The 14,459-nt window shown below is 64.9% G+C and overlaps 1 protein-coding gene across 1 annotated transcript; it reads right to left on the minus strand.

The window, feature by feature from the left end:
• Window positions 1-2,693: 2,693 nt before the first annotated feature.
• On the minus strand, window positions 2,694-11,618 carry LOC119095014 (protein transport protein Sec16A; the record flags this gene model as incomplete). Its single annotated transcript, XM_037217921.1, has 12 exons — window positions 11,598-11,618; window positions 11,263-11,337; window positions 10,643-10,935; window positions 9,463-9,591; window positions 8,886-9,115; window positions 8,341-8,473; window positions 7,862-8,038; window positions 6,044-6,154; window positions 5,088-5,164; window positions 4,357-4,510; window positions 3,839-3,977; window positions 2,694-2,735 (listed from the first exon to the last, which is right to left on the minus strand). Coding segments are annotated over exons 1-12 (1,581 nt in total), but the record flags the coding sequence as incomplete, so codon positions are not given.
• Between the last annotated feature and the right edge of the window lie 2,841 nt (window positions 11,619-14,459).

The raw sequence follows: 14,459 nt of genomic DNA on the forward strand, positions 1-14,459 counted from the left end.
CTCGCTGATGAGGCCGGCCTCGGCTAGCCGCGTGGCGTACACCAGCTTGATGGCCTGCGGCGCGTCCGACGCGGGTCAGCACAGCGCCGGCACAGCACCGCACAGCGCTGTGCGCCGAGCGGCGCCGCACAGCAGGGACAGCGCCGACGCGCCGACGAAAGTGTGACTGCCGTCGAAAGACATATAGATGCAGACACCGCGTTTTCTGTGTGTCTGCTGGCAAGCGTATCTTTGTGATGAAGCAGCAATCAAGACTGTCTCTGACGAGACGTAGCTGGCTCTAGCGGCCGCAAGTAGAGTGGACGGACGATGCGCGCTGTGCCTGACGGCCCGCCGCAGTTCTCGCCTGCACACACGCGAACGGCTCAGCCGCCGCACAGCCGTGACCCAGCGCCCGCGCGCGCGCATCCTCACCTGCAGATGCGTGAGCACGTAGTCAGTGGTGCCCAGGCTCTGGGCGTACTCGAACACCTCGGTGCGCTGGATGGCCTCGTTGGTGGCGAAGCGACGCCACGGTAGCTGGTGGGCGGCGCCGATCAGCACCAGCTTGGACGGACTTGCGGTCGAACGGGCCGAACTCGCACTGCGCCATCAGGTAGCAGAAGTGGGCGGCGTGGAGGAGGCCGCGCGACGCTGCCGGAGGCGCCGCACGTCAGCGGCCGGCGCGCACGCCGACGGTCAGCCGGTGGCGGCTGCCCCGGCCGCCGCACCATGCCCACGGCACGCCGCACTGGAGTGCGGCTCTCGCACTGCTCAGTGACAGCGTGCAGAAAACGACGGTAAGCAAGCTCACCCAAGTAGAATTTATTGTCCCGGCAGGTCCGTACCGATTTGTCGCCGAGATCAATTTGATCTAATGCCCCAGAAGATGTCTAGTTTTACCTGCTATTCATTTAGTGTGGGTGGAATGGGGCATCGTTGTAGTACCTCAAATGTCGTCAGCCAGTTTACAAACTTTACGCAAAAAATGGGGATAAAGTCATATTGCACATTCAGCGTTTCACCATTACATGTGCAAACATTGCAATTTAACACTGTGATATCGTTCGGGGGTGCAACTATCCTGTTCCCAATTGTTCTGATGCCCGAATCCAACCTCCGTCCTCAAAAGGGCGCCTCCTCCTCTGACCGTCCCCAGAGCCCCTCTGCCTGCCCTCACGAGCGTGTTTCCCCCTGACCCCGTCCCAGAGCCCCCTGCCTGTCCTCACGGAGCGTGTTTCACCCTGACCCCGTCCCCACAGCCCCTCTGCCTGTCCTCATCGAGCGTTTCCCCCTGACCCCACCCTGCCCCCAGAGCCCCCTGCCTGTCCTCACGGAGCGTGTTTCCCCCTGACCCCGCCCCCAGAGCCCCCCTGCCTGCCCTCACGAGCGTTTCCCCCTGACCACACCCCTCGCCCCAGAGCCCCCTGCCTGCCCTCACCGAGCGTGCCGAGCTGGACGATGGCGCGCCGGTTCAGCTCCGGCCGGTGAGTCGTGTTGGAGAGGATCATGGCCAGGTGCGGCCGCCAGTCGCCCCAGCGCTCGTCAGCGCAGCTCTGCGGCCCAGGCGACGGATGGTCAGGCGCGGCCGGCTCCCGCACGAGCGCAGCTGGGCAGCCGCCGGCAGCGGGCCGACACCGCGCGGCGAGCAGGCTCCACCCCAGCCGCAATCTTATTCACCCATACGCCGGACTTCGCTCGGCAACACTGCGGTCACAGAACAGCACAAAGCCGCACGCAAACGCAAACCAGCAACGTCTACGCCGAACACCATTCGTAACAACGCAAGCGAAACGCGACTGCGTCGGCTTGCCGCCGCCGCTGACTGACCGTCGTGCAGGAGGGTTGCCGGCCCGACATCAGCTGGTACAGCGTCTGCAGCGGGTCGTTGTGTAGCAGGCCGTTGGCGAAGCGCGCCATCACCTGGCCGTAGGTGCGCTGGTCCATCTTGCTGGCCAGGAACAGGGCGTGGCCCCAGATGCCCTGCCTCATTGCCCACTCTGTGAAGGGGGGGGGGGGAGGGGGAGGACGGTCAGAGGTATAGTCAGATGGGCACGACGCACGGTCTGGTGGGCAGGCCCGCTCGGGCCGCGGCACACTCACGGCAAGCGCCGGCAGTCAGAGCCACACCACAAACAATGCGCTGGCCTTGACGAGAGGGGAGAGGTGCAAGCGTCACCGGCCACATACCATGTTCCATGCAAGCTCACAAGCCATATCAATGAGCAACAGTTCGTTCTTCCCTGCCCTTTGGACACATACGACAGCAAGCCAATCTTCACTTGCATACTGCCAATGACGTCATTTGCCGGACTAAGTATCGATGCAGCTAACTCTTGACGTCACCAACAAGACTGCCGCGGGTGTCCCGCCCTCCGCCCGGCGTCCCCCGCCCGCGCCGAGTCCCGTCCCTTACCGAATGTCCCTGCCTGCGCCGCATCCCCCCCCCCGCGTCCGCCCTCCGCCCAGCGTCCCATCCTACACCCAGCGTCGCTGACCCGCGCCGCCTCGCACCCTGCGCCCAGGGTCTCCGGCCCCTCACCGAGCGCCTCCTTGCGGTGTCCGTAGAGCAGGAGTTCGGTGAAGCGTCGGACGGCGCGTGGCTCCGCCGGCCGCTCGGCGCGCGTCACCAGCGCCCTGTCGACGGACCGGCGGCCGGACGGCGGCCCGTCCTCCTCCTGCGGCTCGGCCGACTCGGCCGTCACCGGGTCCCGGTCCCGCAGCAGCAGCTCGGCCATGTCCGAGCCCACCACCATCTGGCGGCGAGCGGCGGCCGGCGGGTCAGCTGGGCGGGCCGAGGGCGCCAGCCGGTGGACACGGCGGGCAGACTGCGGCAGACTACGGCAGGCGGACAAGGCCAGCAGACTGTGGGAGACTGATAGACGGGCACGGCCGGCAGACTGCGGCACACTGCGGCGGGCGGACATGGCAGGCAGGCTGTGGGAGATTGCGGCAGGCGTACACGACTGGCAAACTGTAGGAGCCTACGATAAGCGGACAAGGCAAGCAGACTGCGAGAGACTACGGCAGACAGACTGTGTAGAGACTGCGGGAGACTTAGACGGGTCGACGTAGCAAGCGGACTGCGAGAGACTGCGGCAGACAGACTGCGGGAGACTGCAAAAGACAAACTGCGGGAGACTGCGGAATACAAGCTGCGAGAGACTGCCGCAGGCACCGTCCCACGGGCGGCTAGACACGCACGTCACGCGGTCAGACGACACACGTGTAAAGGGCATGGCACACACACACACTACCACACGACTCGCACGCGAGGCGTTCACATGACAGGTCGCAGACACTGGTGCAGGGCCCCACGACACAGGCGCAGGGCGGCGGGAGTACGCAGACCGCAGACATGTGGCACGACACGACATACAACACGGGACAACGTCCAGCGCGGCCACCTGGGTGGACGAGGCGCCCCCGGAAGGTCACAGGAACAAGACCAGGTGGGCTTGACTGCTGATCACAAGCTGGTGATGATGATGGAAGGACAGCAAACCCTCGCGGAGCCACACGCTTGTCCACCTTACACTTACACATTTATCAATCTCTGGAAGTGCATCCTGCAATATTCAGTTCATAGCCCCGGCGTACTTGCTAGCTTATCGATGTCAGCCAACGTTAATTTCACTGGGCATGACTTGCAATCATGGCCAACCATGCCGAACCTAGTTAACTTTACCTTGCCTAACCCAAGCCAACCCCAGCTACAGCCTTGACCAGACTGTTCCAACTCAGTACCAGCCACACAGTGGCAGACCATCCCGCCCGAGGCTCAGCCACACGCGGCCCTCCCGCTGTCCCGTCGCCGCCCGGCCAGCCGCAGCCGGCCGGCACCCCGGCGTCGCCTCACCCCGTTCTGGCGGATGAGCAGCAGCAGCAGCTGCCAGATCAGCAGACACGACTCCTTGTCGACCAGCGCCGGCTGCTGCTCGGCCTCCCGCATCTTCTGCTGACAGAACTGCAGCACGCTGTTCTTGTGCGTGTCGTTCCTGGGAAGACGGCCCGGCAATGCTCACAATCGGCGCGGTCATCAGTCTACCGGCTGTGGCGCGTTCCCGTCGCGGCTGCGTTGAAATTGACGCCTCCCGAAAATTTATGAACGCGCCGAACAAATGGCGACACTGCAACCCCTGTTGGAATGATTGGGTTTGCAGATGCAGATTATCACAAGGGATGATAACAGGGGAGCAGATGACAGGACCCTATGACACATGGCAATACGGTGTTCCAATGACGGACAAAAACACCCGGGATCCAACGGACCCACAGCAAGCGAGATGACAGACATCAGCTCTCTAGCACCATCCTGGCGGGACTATCAACGGCCGATCGCTCCCCATCCCCACATCGCGAGCGATGGTGGCTCACTTGACGAGCGGTCCGGGGAAGCGACGCAGCTCGGCGGCCTCGGGCGTGGCCTGCAGCAGGGCGCCGGTGTCGTGTAGCTCCACCAGGGCGGCGCTGCCGTCGGCCGGACTGTGCGGCAGCACGCGCACCAGATGGCCGGACGCCGAGAAGCGCACTGGCCGGGGCGCACGCCGGGCGAGGTCAGAGCTCAGAGGCCGCGGCCACACTCGGGCGCGCGCTTGCCCGTCATGCCAGCGCCGGCTGACCACCCTGTGGTGCTGCTCGAGGGCACGTTCACGGCTGCTGAAGACGGCCGGGACACTGCGCTTCTTGCGTTAAGGAGCAAAGAGCCCCGGAGACAGGTGACTCTCGCTCAGAAAATGAGGATCCTGAGTGCCGTTTACGGCATTGACATTCCGTCACCCTGACGGTCCAAGACACCAATGTGACCTTCCATCCAGGCCAACCCGCCAAAGCAGAGGAGGCTCGATGTCACGCTCTACGCCAGACAAGTGGAGGGGCCTACACGCCAGCACGCTGCGCTCCTACCAACAACCCTAGACGACCCAGACGTGACCACTGCAATGTAACAAACTCGACCCCGCCCAGTCAAGAGCTCCAGACACACCGCAGACCCCGCCCCTGAGTGACGAAGCGACTATTCCAGGCGCACCCAGACCAGACCTGAACCGACGCAGACCCCGCCGCCGGTCGTCCGAGCGCTCGCTCGCCCTGCATCCCCGCCTACTCACCGACCACGTGCGGGTAGGCGAACTTGGCCGGTGTCATCCGCTCCGGCTTGGTCTCCACCGGCGTCTCCTCGAACCGCCTGCCGACAGCGCCGCCGGCATCGTCAGCGAGCCCGCCGGCACCCACGGCCTGCCGACGCCGGGCCACCCGGCGCCGGACCCGTCAGCGAGCCGTCACCGGCTTCGTCAGCGGGCCCTCCGGCACCCACGACCTGCTGGTGTCGGGCGGCCCGGCGCCGGACCCGTCGCCGAGCCGTCACCGGCGCCGCGCAGGTCCTGCCCTACCGCCCAAGGCGCAAAGGCCGCACGGCGCGTGGCTAGGCGCAATGGCGCACAGACTTTCTGCTCGCGACAGCGGTGCTGTCCCCATGCCGCCACCAGCCGCGTCCACCCTGAGCGGTCCCGTTATCAGCAGCGGTGCGACCGGCCCGGCTCGGCTCGACCGCTCGCCGCTGACACTCACCTGAGGCGTGATGATGACGTCCGTCTCTCTCTCTCGACTGACCTGAGGGGTGCCCATGACGTCCGTCTTCTCCCGACTGACCTGAAGTGCTGATGACGTCCGTCCCATCCCCACTGACCAGAGGGGTGTTGCTGACGTCCGTCCCTCTCTCGACTGACCTGAGGGGTGCCGATGACGTCCGACCCCTCTCGACTGACCTGAAGGGTGCTGATGACGTCCGTCCCCTCCCCACTGACCTGGGGGGTGCTGATGACGTCCGTTCCCTCCCCACTGACCTGGGGGGTGCTGATGACGTCCGTCCCCTCCCCACTGACCTGGGGGGTGCGACGACGTCCGTCCCCTCTCGACTGACCTGATCGGAGCTGATGGCGTCCTCCCGACTGACCTGAGAGAAGCTGGTGACGTCCTCCCGACTGACCTGAGCGGTGCCAATGACGTCTGTCCCCTCCCCACTGACCTGAGGGGTGCTGATGACGTCCGTCCCCTCCCCACTGACCTGAGCCGGGCGGAGACGTCTCCGGCCAGGTAGGACTCGCTGGCCAGGATGGCGCTGGGCTCGTAGGCCAGCGCCGAGCCGGGCCGCTGCTGGTGGAAGTCGGCGGCGAAGCTGCGGCACGCGCGCGCACAGACCGGCCCCGGTCAGCCCCGCCACCAGCCAACCCGGCGCGGCGCAGCGCGGTACGACACGGCACCCACTGAGCGTCGCGCGGCAGGCGGAAGAGGCGGTGAGGCCGGGGTCACGGGACTGTCGGTCGGCGGATGGTGCGTGTGCGTGTGTGAGCGTGTGCGCGTGCGTTGCGCGTGTACGTGTGCGTGCGTGTGGAGGGAGCTGGTGGCGCGCTGTATCTTTGGTCGTGCTTTACGTCGCGCTGCGCGTTACAGTTCGCGTGAGTCGCGCGTTGGGTCGTACGCTGGGACCGCAGGTATATCACATGCCAAGCAACGGCTGTTCGTGGAAGACGGCGTCTGCATCAGAGTTTTCTGGCAAACATTAGAGTGGAGGGATACAAAGCATTCACGTGTTGTGTGTTCGCAAGCGATGCTGGTTTCTTCCAGAAAAACCGCGCTGTCGCAATGCGATACGACACACACACGCACGCACGCACGCACGCACGCACGCACACACACACACACACACACACACACACACACACACACACACACACACACACACACACACACACACACACACACACACACACACACACACCCACACACACACACACACACACACACACACACACACACACACACACCACACACACACACACACACACACACACACACACACACACACACACACCCGCCGCGCACGCACGCACGCACACATCCCCCGCACAAAACCCCACGCGATTTATTCCAGCCTCAAGCAACGTCCCGTTCACGCACGTTTTGGCCTTCGCAGACCTCGGTCCCTGTCCTGACCTGACCAGACCTGATCTGACCTGACCTGACCTGACCTGACCTGATCTGACTTGACCTGACTTGACCCCCGTGAGATCAGTGTAATCGCGAGAAAGGAAGCAGCGCCGGATAAAAGACCGAGGGTGTCATCGTGGGAGGGTAGGATTATTTGCATAGAACCTTGAACACCGCATGCCAGGAGTTGTCAAACCGAAATGCTTGCACCGAGCACCACCCAGCGCAAGCCAACTAAAACGCACCACATTCCAACGGTACGAAAATCAGCCAAACGAAACACCGCCCGAAGCAGAGTACTGTTCCCATGTACACGAAAGTCAACCACACGTCTATTCATGCACGCATTTCAACGTACCGCCGTCGGGCGGAGTACACACTATTGTACAAGGTAAAGTTCAATAATTCTGTAGTTTCCGAAATGCATCAGCAAGGAAAAAAATCGTCTGTGAGCCAGGCCAACGTTTCTTATTTCAGGTGCTTCAACGCACTGGGCGGTGATGTTAGGATATGACTCATAGTTGAGTGTGATTAATAGGTAGGTAACATACAGTGAATGCCAAACCCCCGTGTCTGTTATTACTTTTGGGCGACATTGAGAAAAGAAAACAATCACTGGTGTTTTATGTGAATGGAACTACTCATCATATAACCGGAACTGGGTAATCTCATTCGCTACTGACAAGAAGCATATGAGAGCCTCCCCTGTAATCACCCTAAATCACGAGCTCATCTCCCCAAACATCCACTCACCTTCAAAAGCCCCCTCCCCAAGCCATCAATGGCGTCCCCCGACCAGCCCGCCCCCGTCTGCGTCCGAGGAGGAGACGCCCGCCCCGGTACAGTACTGCCCCCCCCCCCCCCCCCGTCCCCATAGCTGAGCATCAGCACGCACTTGTCCTTGGTGTCGTCGCCGTTCACCGAGCTGCGCCCGCTGTGCACGCTGGTGCGCTCCTCGCTGGCCGGGTAGCCGGCGTACGAGGCGGCGGCGGCCGGCGCGCCGCCCGCCCCCTGCAGCAGACTGCGGTAGTGGCGCGCGCACAGGTCCCGGTAGAACGGCGGGTTGTTGGTCCTGCCGGCGGCGGCGGCCCCGGTCACCACGGGTCACTGTCGTCAGGCGGGGTCACAGGTCACGGTCGTCAAGCGGGGTCACGGGTAACGGTCTTCATTGGGCAGGGTCACATGTCACGGTGGTCAGGCGGGGTCGCAGGTCACAGTCGTCGGGTGGGGTCACAGGTCGGCGACGGCCCGGCTCACCGCGGGCCGCCGTCGCTAGGCGGGGTCACGGTCGTTACGCGGGGTCACAGGTCACGGTCGTCACGCGCGCCCCGTCGGAGAGCGGCCACGCCACCACCGCGGACAGCTCGGCCCCACCTGTATGCGCTCATCTGCTGCGTGAACAGCTGCGGGTTGGTGGCGCGCAGCCGCTCCAGGTGCACGAAGTAGCTGTAGAGCGTGCGCGGGTCGTAGGCGGCGCGCTGGCCGGCCGCGTACCCAGCCGCCGCGTCTGTCGACCACCAGGAGCGGGCGTCAGCGGGCGTCAGCGGTCGCGAGCACCGCCGGATCCGTCGCCGCCCACACACGAGCACGCCACGCCACTTACGCCACCGCACAGCGGCGCCAAATCGGGCCACAGAACTCTTCCTTCTAAATGGCGCTTGTCAGCGGCCGATATGGGGCAAATCACCGCCATTCCCAGCCGAGGACCCGAGCGGAGCTGACATGCGCGAGGTCTGCCCGGCCCGGGCTATCTCACTAAGCGGCCAGTGTGCGGCGTCCCTCAGACGTCTCACAGTCGGCTGACACGCCCCATACCAGGCTATTCGTGGACCCATCCCGCCGCTAAGGCCATCACCGTCGCAAAATGAGCCATCATGGAAGAGATTCGCCTCACGTGACGTTATTCATAACCCACTCACGTCCGTAGAGGGCCGGGTCGGCGGCGCGCGACGCGCCGCGCTCCCGGCCGCCGTAGTAGCCGTGGCCGTAGCTGTCGCGGTGCGAGTAGTGCGAGTGCGAGCGCGAGGGCGGGCGCGGCTCGAAGTCGCGCTCCGAGCCGGCTCGGCTGCTCGGCCGCGAGCGCTCCGGCTCGTACGGCTCGTCCCGGTCGCGGCGCCGCTCCCGGCGCGTGTCCAGCTCCCGCCGTCGCCTGGCCGGCGCAGGGGCAGGCGTTAGAGGCGGCAGCCGGCGGCTCGAGGATCAGGGCACGGCGGCGCCCCCGGTACGGACGCCGCAGTACACGGGCCCCGGGGAACAGAGGGCCGCCACAGCAGTGACAACAACTCAGACGCTGGACCGAGGCGGAGGCTCTTGTTCACGAGAGCCTCCGTCACAGCGTTTTCGTCGCAATTACACACAACGCCACAAAGCCGGTGTCCTGACGGTCCTGGCGCTGCCCCTGGCTCGGCTCGCAGCGCCGCCCGTGGCAGGACCCCTGGCACCGCTCCTGCCGGTCCGCCGCCGCCCGGCCGGTCGCCACCTCGGCCCGGCGCTCACCTGCTGTCCTCGTACTCGTCGCGCGAGTAGCGGTCCTCGCGCCGGCGCGTGTGACGGTCGTAATCGCGGCCGTAGTCGTCCTCCCGCCGGCTCTCCACGCTGTCGTACCGGTTACGACGCTCGTAGTACCTGCCGGGCGGGCGCGGGTGGTCACATGGCGCGGGACACTCCAATGTCTGACATGGGGCACTTATGACAACAATAAGGCCAGCATAGCAATCAGTGAGACGTGTTCACGTTTCTCACTCGCATTAAGTGTGCAAGTATCCATCACTCGTTTGAGCATGTTACTAAAATATGCGCTTCAAGAGGTCCCCAAATTAAATAATAACCAAGGTCAAGCAAAAAGCAGCGCGGACGCGACCGTCATTCTGGGATATTAAATGAGCGGCGTTCTTCAGTCAAGGTACGTTTAGAAAACGTTGGTTTATCGCTGCGTGGGGCGCTGATGTACCTGAGCAGGTCCCTTTCGAACCGTACGCTCAATACGATTAATTGAATTCGGAATGTTTCGGCTTCAACGTTTGTGTTTCGGGCTGCCTTTAGCATAATATCGTGCATCGGGTGTTAAAATATGAAAGCTTGGATGGCTGACTATTCCCGTTTTTTGTCGTTGGTAGAGTCTGCACAAATTTCAACCAATCTATTTGTGCGTTGTGCTTTTGAACCTCCTCTGCCACGTTTTTGCTTAACCGTGTTTACTCGTAATCAACATTTTGAAAATATTTTCCAATGGCTGACTGTTTCCTTTGTTTGACCAGCACCTTCTGCGATGCTGAAGATCAGTAATTTCCCGCACAAGTCATTATTCTGAAGCAAACAGAAGCCGAATGGTCCTATTGCTTGTATCAGGAAGCACGCAGTACGTTTGTTAGCCGCTAATGGCTCAAGTGGCTACGTCCGTCCACCCGCAATACAGCCATCGTGCTGCACTGATTGGTCACTGGCCCTCCCGTGTACCCGACCTCCAGAGGGCGATGCGCTCCCCGAAGTTCAGCCGTGATGGTGGGCCATCACCAGACATCGTGGAAATGTCAGGTGTTCAGCTTCACAGAGGCGCTAGATTACTTTCCGCACGTGGTCAATCGACAAAGAACTTAGAAAGGCTGATCCTACGTTGCGGCGTTGCAAGCGAACACCATGGCCACTGGCAATGATGACTACGTATTGTCGCTCTCACCTGTCGTCCCGCTCACGGTCCCGGTCGCGGTCCCGGTCCCGGTCCCGGTCTCGGTCTCGGTCCCGGTCCCGCTCCCGATCTCGGTCCCGATCACGATCACGATCTCGGTCCCTGTTCCCATCTCGGTCGCGGTCGCGGTCCCGGTCCCGGTCCCGGTCGCGGTCCCGATCGCGGTCCCGGTCTCTGTCCCGGCGGTCCGTGCCCCTCTCGTCGTAGCGGCGGTCGTATCTGTCGCGCTCCCGGTCCTCCCGGTCGCGGCCGCGCTCGTCGCGACCGCGCGATTCCTCGCGCTCCTCGCGGCCGCCGTCCTCGCCGTCGCCGCGCCGCGTGCTGGCCGGCTGCTGCTGCGGCGGCGGCGGCGCGGCGCCGGCCGCCGCCGCCGCCCGGTCCTCCGAGCCGATGGTCTCGGAGCGCTGCGGCCGCGGCCCGTCGGGGGAGCGCCGCCGCTCGGCGGCCGGCCCGTCCGGCGGCGGCCGCGCCGCGCCCGGGCCGTCGGCGCCCGGCGGCGGCGCCGGCGGCTTCACGGCCGCGAAGGCGGAGAGCCGGCCGGAGCCGGCCGACGGCGGCGCCGGGCCCGTGCCCGGCACCACGCGCGGCTCGGCGGCGGCCGAGGCGGCGGCCGGCGGCGGCGGCGCGTGCGAGCCGTCGCCCTGCGGGTGCGCCCACTCCGGGCCGCCCGGCGGCGGTGGCGGCGCCTGCCGGCACAGACCGAACGTCACGCCGCGGACGGACAGCTGGCGGCGGACGGGCGGGGCACCGGACACCGGCGCCCAGCTGTGTCTGATGTATGGGAAAGGTGGGCGAGGGTTTAGGATTGATTACAGCTTACGAATGGATTAAGAAGAGATATTAGTATTACGGATGGACTAATCGTTCGGATTATTGTCCTCCAATGGTGCTAGTATGCACGCGACGTTTCTGACAGTTAACTCTCTCTTCGCGTCGTCACGCTTACAGATGGCTGAAAGCCAAGCATCATTCCGTACTTCTTAGGATCCAATAACACCCGACGACGGCCGGAGAATTAACCGGCCGAGACGCTGTGTACATACTAACGCACCAGAGATGGCGAGATTCCAAACAATCACTTCATCTGTCGTTCAACGTTCAGCTTGGTATTGGAGGTTTGTCAATTTCCGAGAAAACGGTGTTGAGCGAGCAAGCAATAGTGTAATTCGTTCACCATCTACGGGATAAGCGTCAGCGACAAAACGGTCCACGTCTCCGGGGCGGAAAAGCCAAGACCCCCTCCCCAGGGCGGCACAACAATGAACCCAAGCCTGCCACACAGCTCCACACGTGGCCCGTCTCTACGCTAACCCTCCCGCCTCCTCCACTTACGGCCGACGACGCCTGCGCCGCCGCCTCGTCGGGCGGCGGCACCTCGCGGTTCTCGGGCTCGTCGGCGGCGGGCGCCGCGGCGGCGACCGGCGGCGCTCCGGCCGTGCCCAGCGGGCTGTTGCGCTGCTCGCCCGGCGGCGGCGGCGGCTGCGGCGCGTGCGAGCCGCTGGAGTGGCTCGAGCGCGGCCGGTCGCCGCCGTCATCGGCCGGCGCCGGTGCTGGCGGCGGCGGCTGCGGCGGCGGCGGGCCGGCTGCCGGCGGCTCGGCGTCGCCCTCTCGGCCGCCGGTCGGCGTCATGCGATGGCCGAGCGGCTCGGCGCCGGCCGCGCGCGTGGCGCCTGACTCCCAGCCGAGGCCGGCGGCGTCTGCGGCACGGCAGAGACGGCGCGTCAGGCGCACCGGCGACTGTCGTCCCTTTTATACACTGACAGCGACTGTTAGCTCAAGACGCTGTCGTGGAGGGTACAGATGAAGCCTCGTGAGCTCGACACTGGCGGCAGCGCTGCCGATAATGATTTGGGCTTTAGGTCGCGCAGACTGCCCAGCTCATATGGTGAGTACAGTCGGCGGCGAATGGAGGACACTGTACGTGGCAAAACAACAGCGGAATATGCGATGCTTTGCTGCAACTTACGCTGAGTACAGTCCACGCGCCATGACAACCATGCATCCGCACTGGACACCTTATCGTCCCCGCACGAGGAGAGGGCGCGGGCCGGCGCCACTCACCGTGCACGGGAGATTCGACGGTGCCGTTCATGTGCAGCTGTCCCAGACCTGCCGTGAGAGCCTGCACGGGCGCCTCCTGCCCCTCGTCGCCGCCGCCGAAGAACACGCCGACGGTGCCCGTCTCGTCGTCGGCCATCTCGCCGTCACCCTGCTGGCCCCAGCCCCAGCCGTCGGCCGCGTACGGCTGGCTCGGCTGCGGCCAGCCCCAGTCGCCGCCGTTCTGCTGGCCGTGGCCGGCGAGGCCGTCGCCGGCGGGCGGCGCGCGCTCGGCGCCGCTCACCGCCGCCGCCGGGTACAGCTCTCCGCCGGGCGGCGGGTACGGCTCGGCCGCCGGCGGCCCGCTGCCGTCGCTCGGGTGGCGCGCCGACCCCGGCGGCGTGCCGGCCGGCGGGTACGGACGCCAGCACGGGCCGGCCGCCCGACATCGGGTACAGGTCCGGGTGTCCGCCCGCCGGCGGGTAACCGTCCAGGCTGGGGTGACCGTGACCACCGGACGGGGGATAGCTATCCAAGGCCACGTGCCCGCCGGCGGTTGGGTAGTGGTTACTAACGGGAGGGTAGTGGTCTGGTCCCTGATGACCACTGGAGGGTGGGTAGTGGTCTGCACCCGGCTGGCCACTGGAAGGCGGGTACCTGTCCAAGCCTGGATGGCCCCCAGAAGGCAGAACGGTGTCCGAGCCTGGATGAGCACTCGAAGGTAGGTAATGGCCTTGCGGATACCCACTGGCGGGTGGGTAGTGGTCTGAGCCTGGGTGTCCACCGGAGGGTGGATAGTGCTCTGGGCCTGCATGTCCACTAGACGGTGGAAGATGGTCCACGCTCGCAATACCACCAGCGGGCGGGAAACTATCCACACCCGTATATCCACTGGACGGCGGGTAATGGTCTAACTCCAAACCCCCGCTCGGAGGTGGGAAGCCGCCCGCGCCCGGCTGGCCGCCGGACGGCGGGGCGGGATGTCCGCTGGCCGACGGGTAATACTCGGCGCCGGCCTGCAGCGCCGCGGCCGGCGCCGGAGCGAGGTCGCCCGCGTAAGGCTGCCGCGCGGGCGGCGCCGCCGCGGCCGGGTACATCTGCGGCGGCCGCGCCGGCGGCGGCGCGCCCGAGTACGGCTGGCCCGGCGGCGGCGCGCGCGCCGGCGCCGGTCGGCTGGCGCGCGCCGGGGCGGCCGCCGGCGGCTGGGGCGGCGGCCCGGCGCCCGCCGCGCCCGCTGAGTACTGGTGCGGCGACGTGGGCGCCGCGGCCGCCGGCGACGGCTCCCAGGAGGCGTTCCAGTCCCAGCCGCTCTGGCCCTGCCGACGCCGGCGCAGCCACTATCAGCACCGCCGGCCGCCTCACGTGTGACAGTGCGCATGAGGGGCGCTGGCGGGGCGGAGTGGCGAGGCAATGCCCATACAGTGCAGCAGTTATTAGTTGAATGGCCATTGTATAATTTTATCAACACAACTGCATCTGACCTTTCAAAAACAATTGTAACAAGAGTTGCAATAATGCGCCAACAGAGGTCAAAGCACAGGTCAAAAGCATAGGTCACCTTCCAACAGCCCCCACCGCCATTTATTCGCCGTAAGGCACGCCTTACACAGCCACCGCCCAACCCATTACTGCCCACAGAAATCTACACAACGCATTATCTCTGACATAAATGTCCCAGCACTTTGCTGCGGACAGCTGTGGCAGTTCTGACAGCTCCATAGCAGCCTAAGCCGACGATGGGGGGGGGGGGGGGGAGGGGAGGGTGTTACTC

Source organism: Pollicipes pollicipes, unplaced genomic scaffold, assembly GCF_011947565.3.
Source record: "Pollicipes pollicipes isolate AB1234 unplaced genomic scaffold, Ppol_2.1 Scaffold_4219;HRSCAF=4965_pilon_pilon_pilon, whole genome shotgun sequence".
Lineage (NCBI taxonomy): Eukaryota > Metazoa > Arthropoda > Thecostraca > Pollicipedomorpha > Pollicipedidae > Pollicipes > Pollicipes pollicipes.